At 40.9% G+C, this 16,738-nt stretch overlaps 1 protein-coding gene across 1 annotated transcript; it reads right to left on the bottom strand.

Annotated features, from left to right (window-relative positions):
* Positions 1-8,931: 8,931 nt before the first annotated feature.
* Positions 8,932-16,269, bottom strand: ngb (neuroglobin). The gene is made up of 5 exons (XM_023986251.2): positions 16,039-16,269; positions 15,712-15,935; positions 14,461-14,569; positions 14,156-14,275; positions 8,932-13,276 (listed from the first exon to the last, which is right to left on the bottom strand). Exons 2-5 carry the CDS (start codon positions 15,807-15,809, stop codon positions 13,124-13,126), a joined length of 480 nt encoding a protein of 159 aa, XP_023842019.1. The 5' UTR covers positions 15,810-15,935; positions 16,039-16,269; the 3' UTR covers positions 8,932-13,123.
* Positions 16,270-16,738: the final 469 nt, after the last annotated feature.

Raw genomic sequence — 16,738 nt, 5'->3', positions numbered from 1 at the left:
GGTGCTCACCTCCATGATGGCCCATTTTCTGGAGCAGTACCGCATACAAACTAGCCCGGGGACAAGCATGTGTGTATACTGGAGACCTCACTGGTCCCTTAAACTTCATGTGGGGATTGTAGTTCGAATGGGGGCAATTAGTTGCATGAGGCTCCCTGTCGCCAGATCAGGGTAGAGGAGGAGGATGCCAGTGAAAAACATCGATCTTAGTGCTGTGTAGAACTTGCCTCAGCCTCCCTAAGATCTACGCTATCAATTATAATTAATTTACAGAGACTTTAAAGATAAAAACCTATTATTCTGATTTATATATTTCAGCTTTTATGTGGGATAAATGTAGTGTTTTATTAGAATCCCCATTAGGTAATGCTAAAGCAGCAGCTGCTCTTCCTGGGGTCCACACAAAACATAAAACATGACAATACAGAACATTAATAGACAAAAACAGCTCAAGGACAGAACTACATACATTTAAAATAAAAATATACACTTTCATACATTCATACCTTGGCATTCCATGCATCATGTACTCATTATAATGGTAATACTGCAGCCATTCATTTTCCCATACATTGCGATCATTTGCTCTACTGTTACAATTGCTTTGTCTAAGCAGGTCCTGATATCCTAATCTCACAGCTTCCTTGAATCTTGATATCCTCACAGCATCAGTTGTTCGTAAACACCAGAGAGAATCTCACAGCAGGAGCCATCCTTGTCCTCGGTTCTTCCGTTTGACGTCAATACTATGCATAATCATGTGGTTCATAGATGCTGCACACCACGTCTTTTCAACGTGGATAATTGGGTCATATTAGGTAGATATGTTCCAACCTATGTTCACCCATTTAAAAAAGACAGCCAAAAGTTTGCTGAATTCCCAATGCTATGCTTTCAACCATCTAAAAGCACAACTAAATTCCAATGTAAAATCAATGTCAGATTTTTGGGTTAGTTGTCTCCTAAATGTGTTACCACTGCACTTTCAGCCATTTAAAAGCACAACAAAGTTCAAATAGGAATACAATGTCAGATATTTTGTTTATTTATACAACAACTTAATGTGTCACTGTGCTTCATCTAATAGCACAACCAAATTACCTGGGTTGCAGTTGTCATTACATTAAAGTAGGCCTACATGGCACGTGATCAATGCCGTTTGAGATTCTGTGCAGATTATTATAGCAATTGTAAAAATTTCCACAGACCTTGTGACCTGCAATGCTTTCTACGATTGCAAAGAACATTTATTGTTACAGTAACCTCAAAATGTGGCAATGGATGTCTTTGTAAGATGGCCTTAACAACAGGGTATTTACCATAGAGATCCTATTAAATTACTTTAATTTCTATTTCTATGCTATTTACTGTCTTAAAGTAATATTGAATTGTGTTTTTTTGACACATCTCCTTTAAATGTTGACATTTTGTTGTATCTACTGGTTGGATAGTTCCATCTTAGCCACTGGTGAAGAAGGCACAACAGTGACTCTTTAACCTCAGGAGGCTGAAGAAATGTGGCCTGTCCCCGAGGGACCTCACAGTGTTCTACAGGAGCACCATCGAGAGCATACAGCCTGGTATGGCAACTCCACCGCCGCTGACCGCAAGGCACTACAGAGGGTGTAACGCTCAGCCGAAAGACCCATTTGGGAGCACACTGTCCCTTCAGGACACCTACAAGACCAGGTGTCGTAGGAAAGCCAAGAAGATCATCAGGGACCCCAGCCACCCGAGCCATGGCCTGTTCTACCTGCTTCCATCACTCAGACGCGGGCAGTACAAGAGCATCGTGGCTAAAACTGACAGACTGGCCAATAGCTTCTACCCCCAGACCATCAGACTGCTGAATAGCCACCACCATTCAGCTACCTGCTCCCCTTGTCCCCCTCCTGCCCTCCCGGACATTCATTTTTGGGGGGGATGAGAGGGAGATGTGAATCCAACATATCACTTGTAAAGTTGTAGACAATGTAATAGGCTATTTACCATATTGCAAAAGGGATATTGAATGTTGCTTGGATAGATCCATCAGTGCCACCTGAGTCTGGCTTTAATTCCAGTTTGTCTACAAATTCATAATTTTATATGTTGAATTCACATCTCCATTTCAACCAAAAACCTAAGTTAAAGAATAGGACTAAATCAAATCAAATCAAACTTTAAATGCACTTAATATAGAGTTTGATTTCATCCTATTCTTTAACTGTTGGTTGAGATGGAGATGTGAATCCAACATACAGTACATATTATTAACTTGTATATTCCATTTGTTTCAAAGGTACAAATTCAAGATTTTTAGTCAAATTTTGTCTATGTTGAAAATTAGTTACCATGATGACATAATCCTGAGCGAGAGAGAGAAAAAAAAATATGCCTGACATTTTCCCCTGTCACCACAGGCAACTGCTTGGAGCACGCTTCTTAGTGAAAGGTGAATTCCTTTAGGTGTGTGGCACAGAACCTTTTCCCTCTTATCTCCAGATGCTCAGAATAGATTATTATTATTCCCCCACAGCTTATGCAGCCTCCTTATTTTCACATGCAAATTCAGCTTAATCAGTTGCTGTTGTTTTATATTTACATATCTTTAGTTCAAAAATGTCATGTAATGAAAATATAAGTTACAGTTGTCATTTCACTCTCACTTTTTATTCCACCCCAGATTGCATAAGTTTACACAAGACTTGTAGAAGCAGGCTATAGTTGAGTGGCTATAGTTGATCATTGTGTTCCAGGTCAGCCAGGGCTTTGAAGGCCAGACAGGGGGGACAGTGTCTTGCCCTCAGATCTTGGAGGAGATCGATGTGAGGTCCAGCGTGGCGCTGTAAAGGTCTTGGCAGGCAGCGTGTCACAAAAGGTTGAGCTCATTAGAGGAACGTTGTCGGCATGAAATGCCACTGTCTCCATCTCCCAGAAAAGGTGTCAAGATCTGTTATCTAATGCAGGAGAACAGGGCCATTAGAAGGTGGCTTCTTCTGTTACCATGGCTTCATACTTCAATTAGAATGTAACCTTTCTGGGCCTCCCGAGTGGTGCAGCAGTCTAAGGCACTGCATCACAATGCTAGATGTGTCACTACAGACCCGGGTTCAATCCCGGGCTGTATCACAACCGGCTGTGATCGGGAGTCCTATAGGGCAGTGCACAAATGGCCCAGCGTCGTTTGGGCCCAGCATCGTCTGTATCCTCTGACACACTGGTGCGGCTGATGGGCGGGTGTTAAGATGCATGGTTTGGCGGGTCATTTTTGACCTTTGCCTCCCAAGCCCGTTGGGGAGTTGCAGCAATGAGACAAGATCAAAATTGGGGAGAAAAAGGGGGTAAAGAAATAAAGAATGTAACTTTCTAATGTTTAGACTGCAAGCCAGTCAAGAGAGAGAGAAAGAGAGAGGGACTACGTTACTTGAATGATGTTCTGTATCACTGCCTGTACTTTTTAGTGGCACAGTCTGTACCAACATAGAGGAAAATATAACAAACACTCTTTGCCAATTGAGACACCTCAAGTTAACTGGGAAGTCAGTTGTAAACTCTGTAAGATTTCAACTAAAAATCTTCACCTGTTTATGACATTTTAACACTGTCATCAAACTGTCATGAAAGAGCACAAAAAGATAAGTGCTTCTCCTCTTGTTGCTAAGGCAATGGTGGTTGCCATGCTGCAGTGGTTGAGCTGAGGCGAAGCGAGATGGCAGACTCACTCATTAGTATTCAGCTGCCTCCAGGCTGGATGATCTTAGAGTGTTAACCTGATCAGCCCCAGTCTGCTAGCCCCCTCCACCTCCCTACAGCCCCCCTCTCCTCTATATCATACATCAGTCACCCTACCCTGCCCGTCAGCCAGCTCCACTGAAGAGTGTCTGTATGCCTCCAAAAACAAATACCTCTCTGGGCCCTTGCTTAGCAGTTTCCATGACAACATCCAATCCCCCTTCATTCCAAAGCACATTGCAGACTTTCTAAAAAATAATGTGTCTGTTGTCTTTTCTAACAGGCTTGTCTCCCCCAGAAAGCCCCAGGTTTGATCCCCCAGCAGCCATCAGGTATGGCACAATATCTCCAGTTGGCGTCAAGGGACAACATTTGATTACTCTGCAGTACAGATAGTTTCAAGTTTCAAGTGTTATTATTCATATGTGCGGGATGCACAAGGTGAACACCGTCCAACGAAATGCATACTTGCAGGTTCCTTCTCAACAATGCAACAATAATAAGAAATCATAAAAGAAAACCCAGTGGGTACAGACGTCAGTTCAATGTGCAATTTTAATTTACATTTGGTTGAATTGTCAACTAACGTGAATTCAACAAAACATTTCACCATGTCATTGGATTTAGGTAAAAAGTTGGGTGAAAAAAAGAATAAATTCCCTTATGTTGATGACTTTTTGCGATACCAATCAGTTTGCATGTTGATTCAACATCACCACATTGATTTTTGGGGTTGAAGTGACATGGAAACAACGATGGCTGAACCAGTTTTTGCCCATTGGGAAGGATACGAGCATGAAGTAAATGGCTCAGTAGAATAGAATATACATTTTAGCAAAAGTATAATACAAGAAGGCACAATTTACAATCCGATATTTACATGTGTTTTTGGGAAGAGGGGATTGAGGGCAAGTGTTTAAATTGTTCCGTATTTAGCAATTATAATAAGAGTCTGGTAGCTGCAGTTGCACAGTGTGTGTGTGTTGTGTTGTGTGTGTTGTGTGTGTGTGTGTGTGGTGTGTGTGGTGTGTGTGTGTGTGTGTTTGTGTGTGTTGTGTGTGTGTGTGTGTGTGTGTGTGTGTGTGTGTGTGTGTGTGTGTGTGTGTGTGTGTGTGTGTGTGTGTGTGTGTGTGTGTGTGTGTGTGTGTGTGCGTGCGTGGCAGCCAGGTCACCGGTGATACAAGTCAGTATTTAACGTCCATCCATGTCTGAGGACGTTGGGAGATGACGTGTAAACCAGCCACTAGGGGCAACAGTGAGCATTCAAGTAGGTTTCCGTTTTGCTACAGCATTGTGGACGGGATGTTTGATGAGCGTAAGCATCTGCCTCAGGTTGCATGTTTGAATCCAGCGATAGATAGTTGTTTTAATTTTTTTTGTTTTAAGCCTATCACAAACCTTAACCCTTACCTTAACCATTCAGAGTAATGCTTAACCTTAACCTTAACCCTTACCTTAACCATTCAGATTAATGCTTAACCTTAAGATTTTGGAGTTAATGCCTGAACTTAACCTTAAACACGATGAAATTGTACAATTGGAACAACTTTGAAATGTGATGTTTGAGAAACATGGATGAACATCTAATTCTGACATGAGACTGTGAGAGCTGGTAGGCGTGCGTGAGTACATTATGTGCTAAGTTGCGGAGAGTCTGGTAGCAGCAGGTGAGTACATTATGTGCTAAGTTGCGGAGAGTCTGGTAGCAGCAGGTGAGTACATTATGTGCTAAGTTGCGGAGAGTCTGGTAGCAGCAGGTGAGTACATTATGTGCTAAGTTGCGGAGATCTGGTAGCAGCAGGTGAGTACATTAGTGCTAAGTTGCGAGAGTCTGGTAGCAGCAGGTGAGTACATTATTGCTAATTTGCGAGAGTCTGGTAGCAGCAGGTGAGTACATTATGTGCTAAGTTGTGGAGAGTCTGGTAGCAGCAGGTGAGTACATTATGTGTAAGTGTGGAGAGTCTGTACAGGCAGTGAGTACAGTTATGTGTTAAGTTGTGGAGAGTCTGGTAGCAGCAGGTGAGTACATTATGTGTTAAGTTGTGGAGAGTCTGGTAGCAGCAGGTGAGTACATTATGTGTTAAAAACTTCTTGCCGCACGGATCCCTTTTACGGGATCATTTTCGTAAACAACCGCTGAATTGGCAGTGCGCCAAACTCAAAAATAATACTAAAAATATTTATAATCATGGAATCACAAGTGAAATATACCAAAACACAGCTTAGCTTGTTGTTAATCCACCTATCATGTCAGATTTAGAAAATATGCTTTACAGCAAAAGCAATCCAAGCGTTTGAGAGTGTATCAATCACTGCTAGAAAAGCTAGCCTTAAATTAGCTTGGTCACGAAAGTCAGAAAAGCAATAAAATGAATCGCTTACCTTTGATAATCTTCGGATGTTTGTACTCAAGAGACTCCCAGTTACACAATAAATGTTATTTTTGTTCGATAAAGATTAGTTTTATAACCAAAATCCGCCATTTCGTTTGCGCGTTATGTTCAGAAAACCACAAGCTCGTTCCGGCCCTGAAAGGCAGACACAAATTCCAAAAAGTAGCAAATTCAAAAATATTACTAAAAATATTTATAATCATGAAATCACAAGTGAAATATACCAAAACACAGCTTAGCTTGTTGTTAATCCACCTATGGTGTCAGATTTTGAAAATATGCTTTACAGCMAAAGCAATCCAAGCYTTTGTGAGTTTATCAWTCACTAGACAAAGAACAAAAGAATAGCTAGAACAGRTAGCCTTAAATTAGCTTGGTCACGAAAGTCAGAAAAGCAATAKAATTAATRGCTTACCTTTGATAATCTTCGGATGTTTGTACTCACGAGACTCCCAGTTACACAATAAATGTTATTTTTGTTCGATAAAGATTAGTTTTATAACCAAAAATCGCCATTTGGTTTGCGCGTTATGTTCAGAAAACCACAAGCTCGTTCCGGTACTGAAGGGCAGACGAAAATTCCAAAAAGTATCCGTAATGTTCGTAGAAYCYTGTCAAKGMTTTTTTATAATCAATCCTCYGGTTGTTTTTAACATACATAATKGATCATATTTCAACCAGACGGTAAACTGTTCAATTCTACAGAGCTAGAAAATGTCGAGCCAAATCTCTCCATCGCAGGAACCAATCAAAGGACACCTGGTCATCCACTGACGCGTTTTGATAAATCTCGCTAATTTTTCAAAATAAAAGCCTGAAACTATGTCTAAAGCCTGGTCACAGCCTGAGGAAGCCATTGGAAAATAAATCTGGTTGATACGCCTTTAAATGGAGGAGGGGCAAGCAATGGAACAAGTTTTTTAAATTTTTTAAAAGCACTTCTGGGTTGGAGTTCCTCAGGTTTTCGCCAGCAAAATGAGTTCTGTTATACTCACAGACAATATTTTGACAGTTTTGGAAACTTTAGAGTGTTTTCTATCCTAATCTGTCAATTATATGCATATTGTAATATCTGAGCCTGAGAAATAGTCCGTTTACCTTGGGAACGTTTTTTTTCCAAATATAAAAATTCTGCCCCCTAGCTTCAAGAGGTGTTAAGTTGTGGAGAGTCTGGTAGCAGCAGATGAGTACATTATGTGTTAAGTTGTGGAGAGTATGGTAGCAGCAGGTGAGTACATTATGTGTTAAGTTGTGGAGAGTATGGTAGCAGCAGGTGAGTACATTATGTGCTAAGTTGTGGAGAGTCTGTGCAGGTGATCAGTCCAGTTAGTGTTCATCAGTCTGATGGCTTGTAGACAGAAACTGTCTCTGAGACTTTCTGATGGTAAGGGAGTGAACGGCTTGTGGCTGGGGTGTGTGGGGTCCTTAATGATGCTGCGGGCCTTCCTCAGGCACCGTTCTGAGTAGATGTCCTGGATGGGTGGGAGCACGGTACCAGTGATGTACTGGGCCATCTTCACCTCCGGTTGGAGGGTCTTGTGGTCGTGGATGGAGCAATTCCCGTAGCAGGCTGTGATGCACCCGGTCAGGACGCTCTCGATGGTGCAGTGGGTAGATTTTGGCGAGGACTCGGGGTGGCTTGCTGAATTTGTGCAGACGCCTTAGGTAGTAGAAACCCTGTTGCACCCTCTTGACAAGAGTGGTGGTGTTCTTGGTCCATGTCAAGTCCTTGGTGATGTGAACACTGAGGAATTTAAAAGTGCTGACTCTGCTGCAGTTCTGTTGATGTGCATCACCTCAGTGCTGCTGTATCCACCTTTCTCATCTCTATATCCCCTACATATGCCAATGACCGGGTTATACAGCTGCGGCTTCACTAGACCTTTATACCTGACCTGTAGTGGTGGTATAGTGGAGGTGACCGCGCTATAGCAATCCTCAGGACAGCAGATAATCTCCATGTTATGGGATGAATCATGTGTTCAACTAATGGAGGCCACACCACACCACTGCTTTTCTCAACCTAATCCCCTGAACTCACACCCCAGCCTCAGTGTTACTCTGTGGGTCACAGTAGGACAGCCAGCGACTTACTAGCATCAATAAACCAACATTTCAGATAGAGGGGAAGATGAAGAGCACCGCAGACAGACAGATTTGGGACACGTCAGTTACTGCTTTCTCACCAGGGCAGACAGCCAGCCCATGGATGTGACTTTTACAATGACGCAAGCAAATGTAATATGTGAATGCTTTGTAGGATAGATTAACCCAATGTGTTGAATGGAGTTCAGGCAATCTGGGACATAACAACTTAGCCGCCATCTCTCTGTCTTTCTCTGTTTCTTTCTCTCTTATTTCTCCCACACACACGCACGCACGCATGCACGCACGCACACACACAGCTTTAGAGCTTATCTTAATACTTACAAAATAGAGCTGTCTGCATTTTAAGGTCAAGAAAGCACATTAGCTGTGTAGTGGCTAAGAGTTCTTGGTATCCTGGAGATGCGATGAATGTGGCATTTGCATGATTAAGTAGGATGATATTCACTCAGCTCTCTGGTTTTCAGATGAAGTCTCTATACCCCCAGGGAAGGAGCCAGCCAGTACACTGATGTTACATAATCCCAAGGAATAAACAAGCGGAGCGAGAACAATCGGGCACACTGTAACTGATTACAAACCCTGAACTCAACATTAGTACCATCACACAAACAAACAAACCATCAAAGTGGAAGAAAAACAATAAACATTGTCCTCTTTTTTCAGTTGTATGTCCACAGAAGATCACCTTTATTTAGTCTTAATTGAGTAAGCACACAACACATTACATAGGTGAAATCATTGCTGTTCAATAGCAGCTGAGTTTCATGAGGTAGACATGGAGACACTCATAATCAAAATATCATGTTATTTACATGTACCAATGCAATCCACACATACACATTAAACAGACTTACTCTCAGATAATTGAAAATAAAGACATTACCCACAACAATCTGCATAGTGCATTATATAGATATTACAAAATGTGTTTAATTCATAGGGCTGGTTTCCTAGACTCAGATGAAGCTTATTCCTGGAATAAAAAGCACTTTTGATGTGTATTCTCTATTTATAATGCTTTTTGGTCCAGGAGAAGGATTCATCTGGTAAGGGAAACCCACTATGCTAGTTGGAAAGTGGGAGAGACGAACCCCCTGAAGTAGAAAAGTGCTGTGATGGCCCGAAAAGAAAGCTCACAGGTAATTGAACAATAAAGTGAGCTCTCATATTGAAATAGTAATGAAATGGTTCTGTATCCAATGCCAACGGTAACATTCCTTTTAGGGTTGACAAATTGATAATATGGCAAATATGTTTACTGATTGAGGAGAAATTGCGCTCTTGTTTGTAGCACAAGGCTCTCGGGCAATTTAACCACATTGAGTGGTTGTTATATCTTAAGTCATGATACATGTTCAAGGGAACATCATGTATTTTACATATATGTTTTGGGTAATTTAACATGTTAGGAAAAATTGTGTTCACAATGGTATATAGTCATTTACACATATAAAACACTTAAAACACAAAAATAAACTTTATAAAAGTAATCTCGGACTATAGCAATATTCACCACATATCAGCAGCTTGGATATACAGTAGTGTAGTGTTGTTATCAAATAATTTACGTATTATAGCTAACTTGGAATTTTGTCTTTCATGCCACTGATACACACTGTATAGAACATATAGGTAAATATGTTCATAGCGGCAAAAAGGATGTACACATCTCTAACTATCATCTCTAATTACTATCTGAGCAGGCTCAGGTAGGATGTAATGAAACTTGTTTATTATTAAATGTTTTAGGGTTGTCCACAGAAAGACACTCAGAGCTCTAAAAGTACTTAACTTTGCAGTATTATGAAAACACTAGGGAAGTAAAAAATAAAGAATAAATCCTGGCTTTGTCAATGACTATGATTGTCTAATGGGTCCAAAAAGTCAAAGTACTTCTGTAATTGTGGCTTGTTCATAACGTATCATCACAATATTGATACATTATGTGGTTCAACACCACTTCACATTTACAGTTAGTGAAAACTAATTGCCCAAAGACACTCAAGCCAATAATCTACTGTTGGGTTCCATCATTTAGCTAGAACTCAAGAGAGGAGAATAACAGTCTATTTAGAGTAACAGTCAGTTGAAGTCTATTGAAATATGATAATACTCATTTGGCAACGTGATCTTTACAACCTCTACTGTCAGAGGAGAGTGCCACTTACACTCTAAGAAAAAAAGGTGCTCTCTAGAACCTACAAGGGATGTTCGGCTGTCCCCATTAAATAACCCTTTGAAGAACTCCTTTTGGTTACAGGTAGAACCCTTTTTGGTTCCATGTAGAACCCTTTCCCCAGAGGGAACATGGAACTAGAAAGAGTTCTACCTCGAACCCAAAAGGGTTCTACCTGGAACTACAAATGGTTCTCCTATGGGGACAGCCACATAACTCTTTTGGAACCCTTTTTTTCTAAGAGTGTACACCTTTCAGACAAAGGTGCCATTACAGTCATAGAGATCCCATAGAAAAACCTTTGAACTTTCTATTGAGCATTGTCCAAAAAATCGGTTTACTTAATAATATCAATGTCTTTAAGAATCATGTTCACCCCTAAGGGTTGTTACACCCCAGGTCATGAACACACACAGAAAGGAAAGCATTAGRATGTGCCATTATCAGATCCCTAGCCTAACTCAAAGACATAGAAATAGATTTGTGATAATCACTCGAAACAATAATCTTGTATATACTTTTGTGATCAATGTTTCTTTATCATTGGTTTGATTTGGCAAAGGGCCCATCTCATAGCTGCCCATTCCAGCTACAGTAATGATCACAGTAGAGGTAGTGATGCCAAGTAATACAGCCAATGTTTTGGCAATTGTGTGATTCTTTAAGATACATCACGAAGAACCCCACAATCATTGCTATTAGAGTAGATACAGTGCCTTGCAAAAGTATTCATCCCCCTTGCAGTTTTTCCTATTTTGTTGCATTACAACCTGTAATTGATTTTGGGGGGATTTCATGTAATGGGCATACACAAAATAGTCCAAATTGGTGAAGTGAAAAAAATTACTTATTTATTATTTAAAAAATAAAAAATAAAACGGAAAAGTGGTGCGTGCATATGTATTCACCCCCTTTGCTATGAAGCCCCTAAATAAGATCTGGTGCAACCAATTACCTTCATAAGTCACATAATTAGTTAAATAAAGTCCACCTGTGTGCAAACTAAGTGTCACATGATTTGTCACATGATCTCAGTATATATACACCTGTTCTGAAAGGCCCCAGAGTCTGCAACACCACTAAGCAAGCGGCACCACCAAGCAAGCGGCACCATGAAGACCAAGGTGCTCGCCAAACAGGTCAGGGACAAAGTTGTGGAGAAGTACAGATCAGGGTCGGGTTATAAAAATATATCAGAAACTTTGAATATCCCACAAAGCACCATTAAATCCATTATTAAAAAATGGAAAGAATATGGCACCACAACAAACCTGCCAAGAGAGGGCCGCCCACCAAAACTCACGGACCAGGCAAGGAGGGCATTAATCAGAGAGGCAACAAAGACACCAAAGATAACCCTGAAGGAGCTGCAAAGCTCCACAGCGGAAATTGGAGTATCTGTCCATAGAACCACTTTAAGCCATACACTCCACGGAGCTGGGCTTTACGGAAGAGTGGCCAGAAAAACGCCATTGCTTAAAGGAAAAAAATAAGCAAACACGTTTGGGGTTTGCCAAAAGGTATGTGGGAGACTCCCCAAACATATGGAAGAAGGTACTCTGGTTAGATGAGACTAAAATTTAGCTTTTTGGCCATCAAGGAAAACGCTATGTCTGGCACAAACCCAACCCCTCTCATCACCCCGAGAACACCATCCCCACATTGAAGCATGGTGGTGGCAGCATCATGCTGTGGGGATGTTTTTCATCAGCAGGGACTGGGAAACTGGTCAGAATTGAAGGAATGATGGATGACAATAAATACAGGGAAATTCTTGAGGGAAACCTGTTTCAGTCTTCCAGAGATTTGAGACTGGGACAGAGGTTCACCTTCCAGCAGGAAAATGACCCTAAGCATACTGCTAAAACAACACTCGAGTGGTTTAAGGGGAAACAGTTAAATGTCTTGGAATGACCTAGTCAAAGCCCAGACCTCAATCCAATTGAGAATCTGTGGTATGACTTAAAGATTGCTGTACACCAGCAGCACCCATCCAACTTGAAGGAGCTGGAGCAATTTTGCCTTGAAGAACGGGCAAAAATCCCAGTGGCTCGATGTGCCAAGCGTATAGAGATACACCCCAAGAGACTTGCAGCTGTAATTGCTGCAAAAGGTGGCTCTACAAAGTATTGAATTTGGGGGGGGGGGGTTATGCAAGCTCAAGTTTTCAGTTTTTTAGCCTTATTTCTTGTTTGTTTCATAATAAAAAATATTTTGCATCTTCAAAGTGGTAGGCATGTTGTGTAAATCAAATGATACAACCCCCCCGAAAAAGTTTTTTTAATTCCAGGTTGTAAGGCAACAAAATAGGAAAAATGCCAAGGGTGGTGAGTACTTTCACAAGCCACTGTATATCAACAACAAAAAAATTACAAAGCAAATTCAGTCATTACATTAATTTAACCAATTCTCTAATTTGAGGAACTCAAACTGAAGACTTAGAGCACGTGCAAAGCTGGTTGACACATAACATCCCCACAACGTTATAGCAGCATTTTCTACAGCTACAACATCCCCAGCAAAAACAGTTAACTCTGTGAACATCAGGTGATTCAACCATCGTTTGTGGTGTCAAGTGTCATAACATTATTCGTTCCCTCTACTGTAACCCTTGACCCACTGAGGAAAAATACAGCAATCAAAACCTTCAGGCTGTGAGCTATACAACCTTACTCCGTAGCAACCATGAAGGTGATTAGACAGAGACTGGTAGCAGACCCCAGCAAATGTTTCAGTCAGTCTTGTGTTCCCCGTTCTTGGCCCATCCTCTGCTCATGGCCGCCACTACAATGGTGTACATGTTGAGCCAGGCCTGACGCAGTGGGCCAGTGTACCCATGACCCAGACTACACTGCAACATGTAGAGAAGGGACTCCCCCACCACCTGCAACATACACATGCACACACGGATGCACGCAAGCAAATATTATGAATATTGGCCTACAATTATAAATTGTTGCAAGTTTTGTTCCTTAAAAGTACACTGTAAAATAATGTGTTGATTTCAATGTACAATTGTAAGGCAAATGCCTTCAATAGGATTGTGAGTTTGCTCAACAACATTTTTGTTGAGCAAACTCACAATCTTATTGCAGCTGGTTGTCTTACAATTAGGGTTGGGGTTAATTCCACTTCCTCTAATTCAATTTCCTCTCCCTGTATATTCAATTTAATTCAAATCAAATTCCAGGTCAGTCTTTGAATTCAGAGAGAACTTAATTCCTCTCAATTCCAATCTTAAGTCAATTCCAATAATTAAATTCCTAATTCAATATTATCCCCAACATTTCCACAAATTCCAATTGAATTCAATTCTCTCAGACTTTCAGGCTGATCATATCACTGTCCTGACAGCCTGGTTATACTGGAAATATAGAGATAGAACTTGATATGATTTAGAACAAATCCTGCAGCACATTTTTATACTAAGTGCAATAATTCCAATAACTGGGAAATTTACAAATATTGATTTCCAATTCAATACCAAATATTAAATGTTTTTTACAATTCAGTCCAAATTCCAATTAAATTCCAAAACTTGAAGATTATTGAAATTTGAATTGAATTCAACATGAATTCTCCACTTCATGAGTTAATTCAATATTTTAATTGGAATTTCAAATTAAATTGGAATTGACTTGCAATTGTACGTAAAATCAACTTTTCTTTTTTTTGTTTTACAGTGTAGTATAGTATAGTGTACAGTACACTCAGTATGACAGCAGTGTATTACAGTGAGTGATCAGAGTGACAATATTCTTACAGCAAAAGACTGGGTGTTAACCCCAACTGTCTGGTGCTTCTTCCCCAGATTGAGCAGAAAATCCTCCAAGGTATGGAGGTCGTCCAGGTGACTGACTGCTGCATCGATCACCAGCATTACCTGGACACATACGAACACACACACATACACAAACACGCACAATCATTTACGCACATACACACACACATACACAAAGGAATGTGCACATACACCAACACACAGCAAGAGGTTATTGCCGTGGATTTGTTTCCAAGAATCAACCATTTAGATGTCCGTTTTAATGGTGATGGGCTACGCAGGATTACCTTTGTGACATGGTCCAGGAACTCAGGGCTGGAGAGGCAGTCTTGTGTGGGGCTACAGTTTGTGTTGTAGTGGAAGAGGTTGAGGAGCGCAGGCTCTAGTTCAAACAGTCTGCACAGACACAAAACACAATGCAGGTGTAGACAGATACATGTAGTCGTAAGTCCCTCGAATGCCACAATAGCTACGATTTTAATGTCTGGTTAAAGAAAATAGGACAGTCAGCAACAGTTCTTCTCGAGAGTCTGTTTTAGCAGAAGCTGTTTCAAAATAAAGACTATTGCAGCCTGTCGCCAAGCAACAAGTCAAGCCTCCAGTCCCAGTATAGGGAGTGTGTGATGCAGTATCTATGTAGGTGAAGTGTATTTTTCTCTCTCAGTACACAAGTACTGTTTACTATGACAACTACATTATTTACAGTATCTTTGCACTATACTGACATATTTGTATTGTATACAACTGCAAATTGTAGTCAATGGTTAGGTTTCAGTAAACTTTCTTACAAAAAAATGCTGCAGATATCAACCAACACTGTGTTTTGGTACACAAACAGTAAAGGCTGATATACTAATCACCATGAAATCTTCATGGAGGAACACATGCATGGTATAGTTCTCAGTGTTTCCCATTGAATTTTTTTCAGCAGCGGTAGCAGAGTCGAATATAGGGCAAACACTGGTTATGAAGTATAGTGTTGTATACCGGTACCCCCTGTATATAGTCTCGTTATTGTTATGTACATTTATTGTGCTACTTTTTGATTGATTAGATTTGTTATACTTGAGTTTATTTAGTAAATATTTCATCAACTCTATTTCTTGAACTGCATTGTTGGTTAAGGGCTTGTAAGTAAGCATTTCACGGCAAAGGCTAATATTGTTGTATTCGGCGAGTGTGACAAATACATTTTGATTTGATCTGAATAGATAATACAGTATGACAAGCAATATCACAACTTCTCCTAACTCCTTAATTTCCTCCATACCCAACTCCTTAATTTCCTCCATACCCAACTCCTTCATTTCCTCCATACCCAACTCCTTCATTTCCTCCATACCCAACTCCTTCATTTCCTCCATACCCAACTCCTTATTCCTCATACCACTCTTCATTTCTCATACCACTCTTCATTTCCTCCATACCCAACTCCTTCATTTCCTCCATACCCAACTCCTTCATTTCCTCCATACCCAACTCCTTCATTTCCTCCATACCCAACTCTTCAAATAAAAAGCTTTAGATCATGACTGTACCTGGAGAACATGACGACTCCGTGTGAAACTTTGTTCTTGCCAAGACTCTCCCAGCTGCCTCGGATCAGCTCCTTGTCTTTCTCCGTCAGCTTCTCCATGAGCGGGGGTCGCTCAGTGTGAGGACTAGCTCTCTTTGCAGGATCAGAGGAAAAGTCTCTGATCTGGGCAACCCATTACACTTTGATAGACTCCGCTTGGGAAACCTTTGATGACCCACCTGGAAACTAAGTGTAAGTGCAAGAGCTAAAACATAACATATTAAAACCAAAACAATAGAAAGAGGAATTCATGATAGTTGTACATGTGAAAATCTATATCCCAGCCTACCTTAGTTGTGACACTCTTCTCTCTTCACACGCTCCCTGTCTGTACCAGGCTGTGGAATCTGTGTGTGTGTTTGTGCATCTGGAGAACTGCCTTGGCTGGTACTCTTGGTACTTACTTGCTCTCCTGCTCACGGTACATTCAGAGAGAGACAAGTCATCCGCCGTGCTTATCTGTCAAACTGACTACTGTTTCTCTCTCTCTCCCACTATACTCTCTCTCCAGCGCTGTGGATCTGTTCACACCACTGAAGAAGGAAAAGAGGGATCGCTCTCTTTCTCTCCTTTGAGGATGTGACGAGCTATAGCTCCTCCTACAGGTGAACCAAGGGCTGTCAAAAACATCAACCTCCCTCCAGATACACTGAACAAAAATACAAACAACATGTAAAGTGTTGGTCCCATGTTTCATGAGCTGAAATAAAAGACCCCAGAAATGTTCCACACACACAAGAAATGTGTTTACATCCCTGTTAGTGAGCATTTCACCTTTGCCAAGATAAACATCTACCTTACAGGTGTGGCATATCAAGAGGCTGATTAAAAAGCATGATCATTACCCAGGTGCACCATGTGCTGGGGACAATAAAAGGCCACTCTAAAATGTGCAATTTTGCCACACAACACAATGTCACAAGTTTTGAGGGAGCGTGCAATTGGCATGCTGACTGCAGGGTCACGTGTATTGCGTTGTGTGGGTGAGC

This window comes from Salvelinus sp. IW2-2015, linkage group LG4q.2 (genome assembly GCF_002910315.2).
Source record: "Salvelinus sp. IW2-2015 linkage group LG4q.2, ASM291031v2, whole genome shotgun sequence".
Taxonomy (NCBI): domain Eukaryota; kingdom Metazoa; phylum Chordata; class Actinopteri; order Salmoniformes; family Salmonidae; genus Salvelinus; species Salvelinus sp. IW2-2015.
Note: the sequence above shows the minus strand (reverse complement) of the source record. Positions and strands in the feature narration are given on the sequence as shown.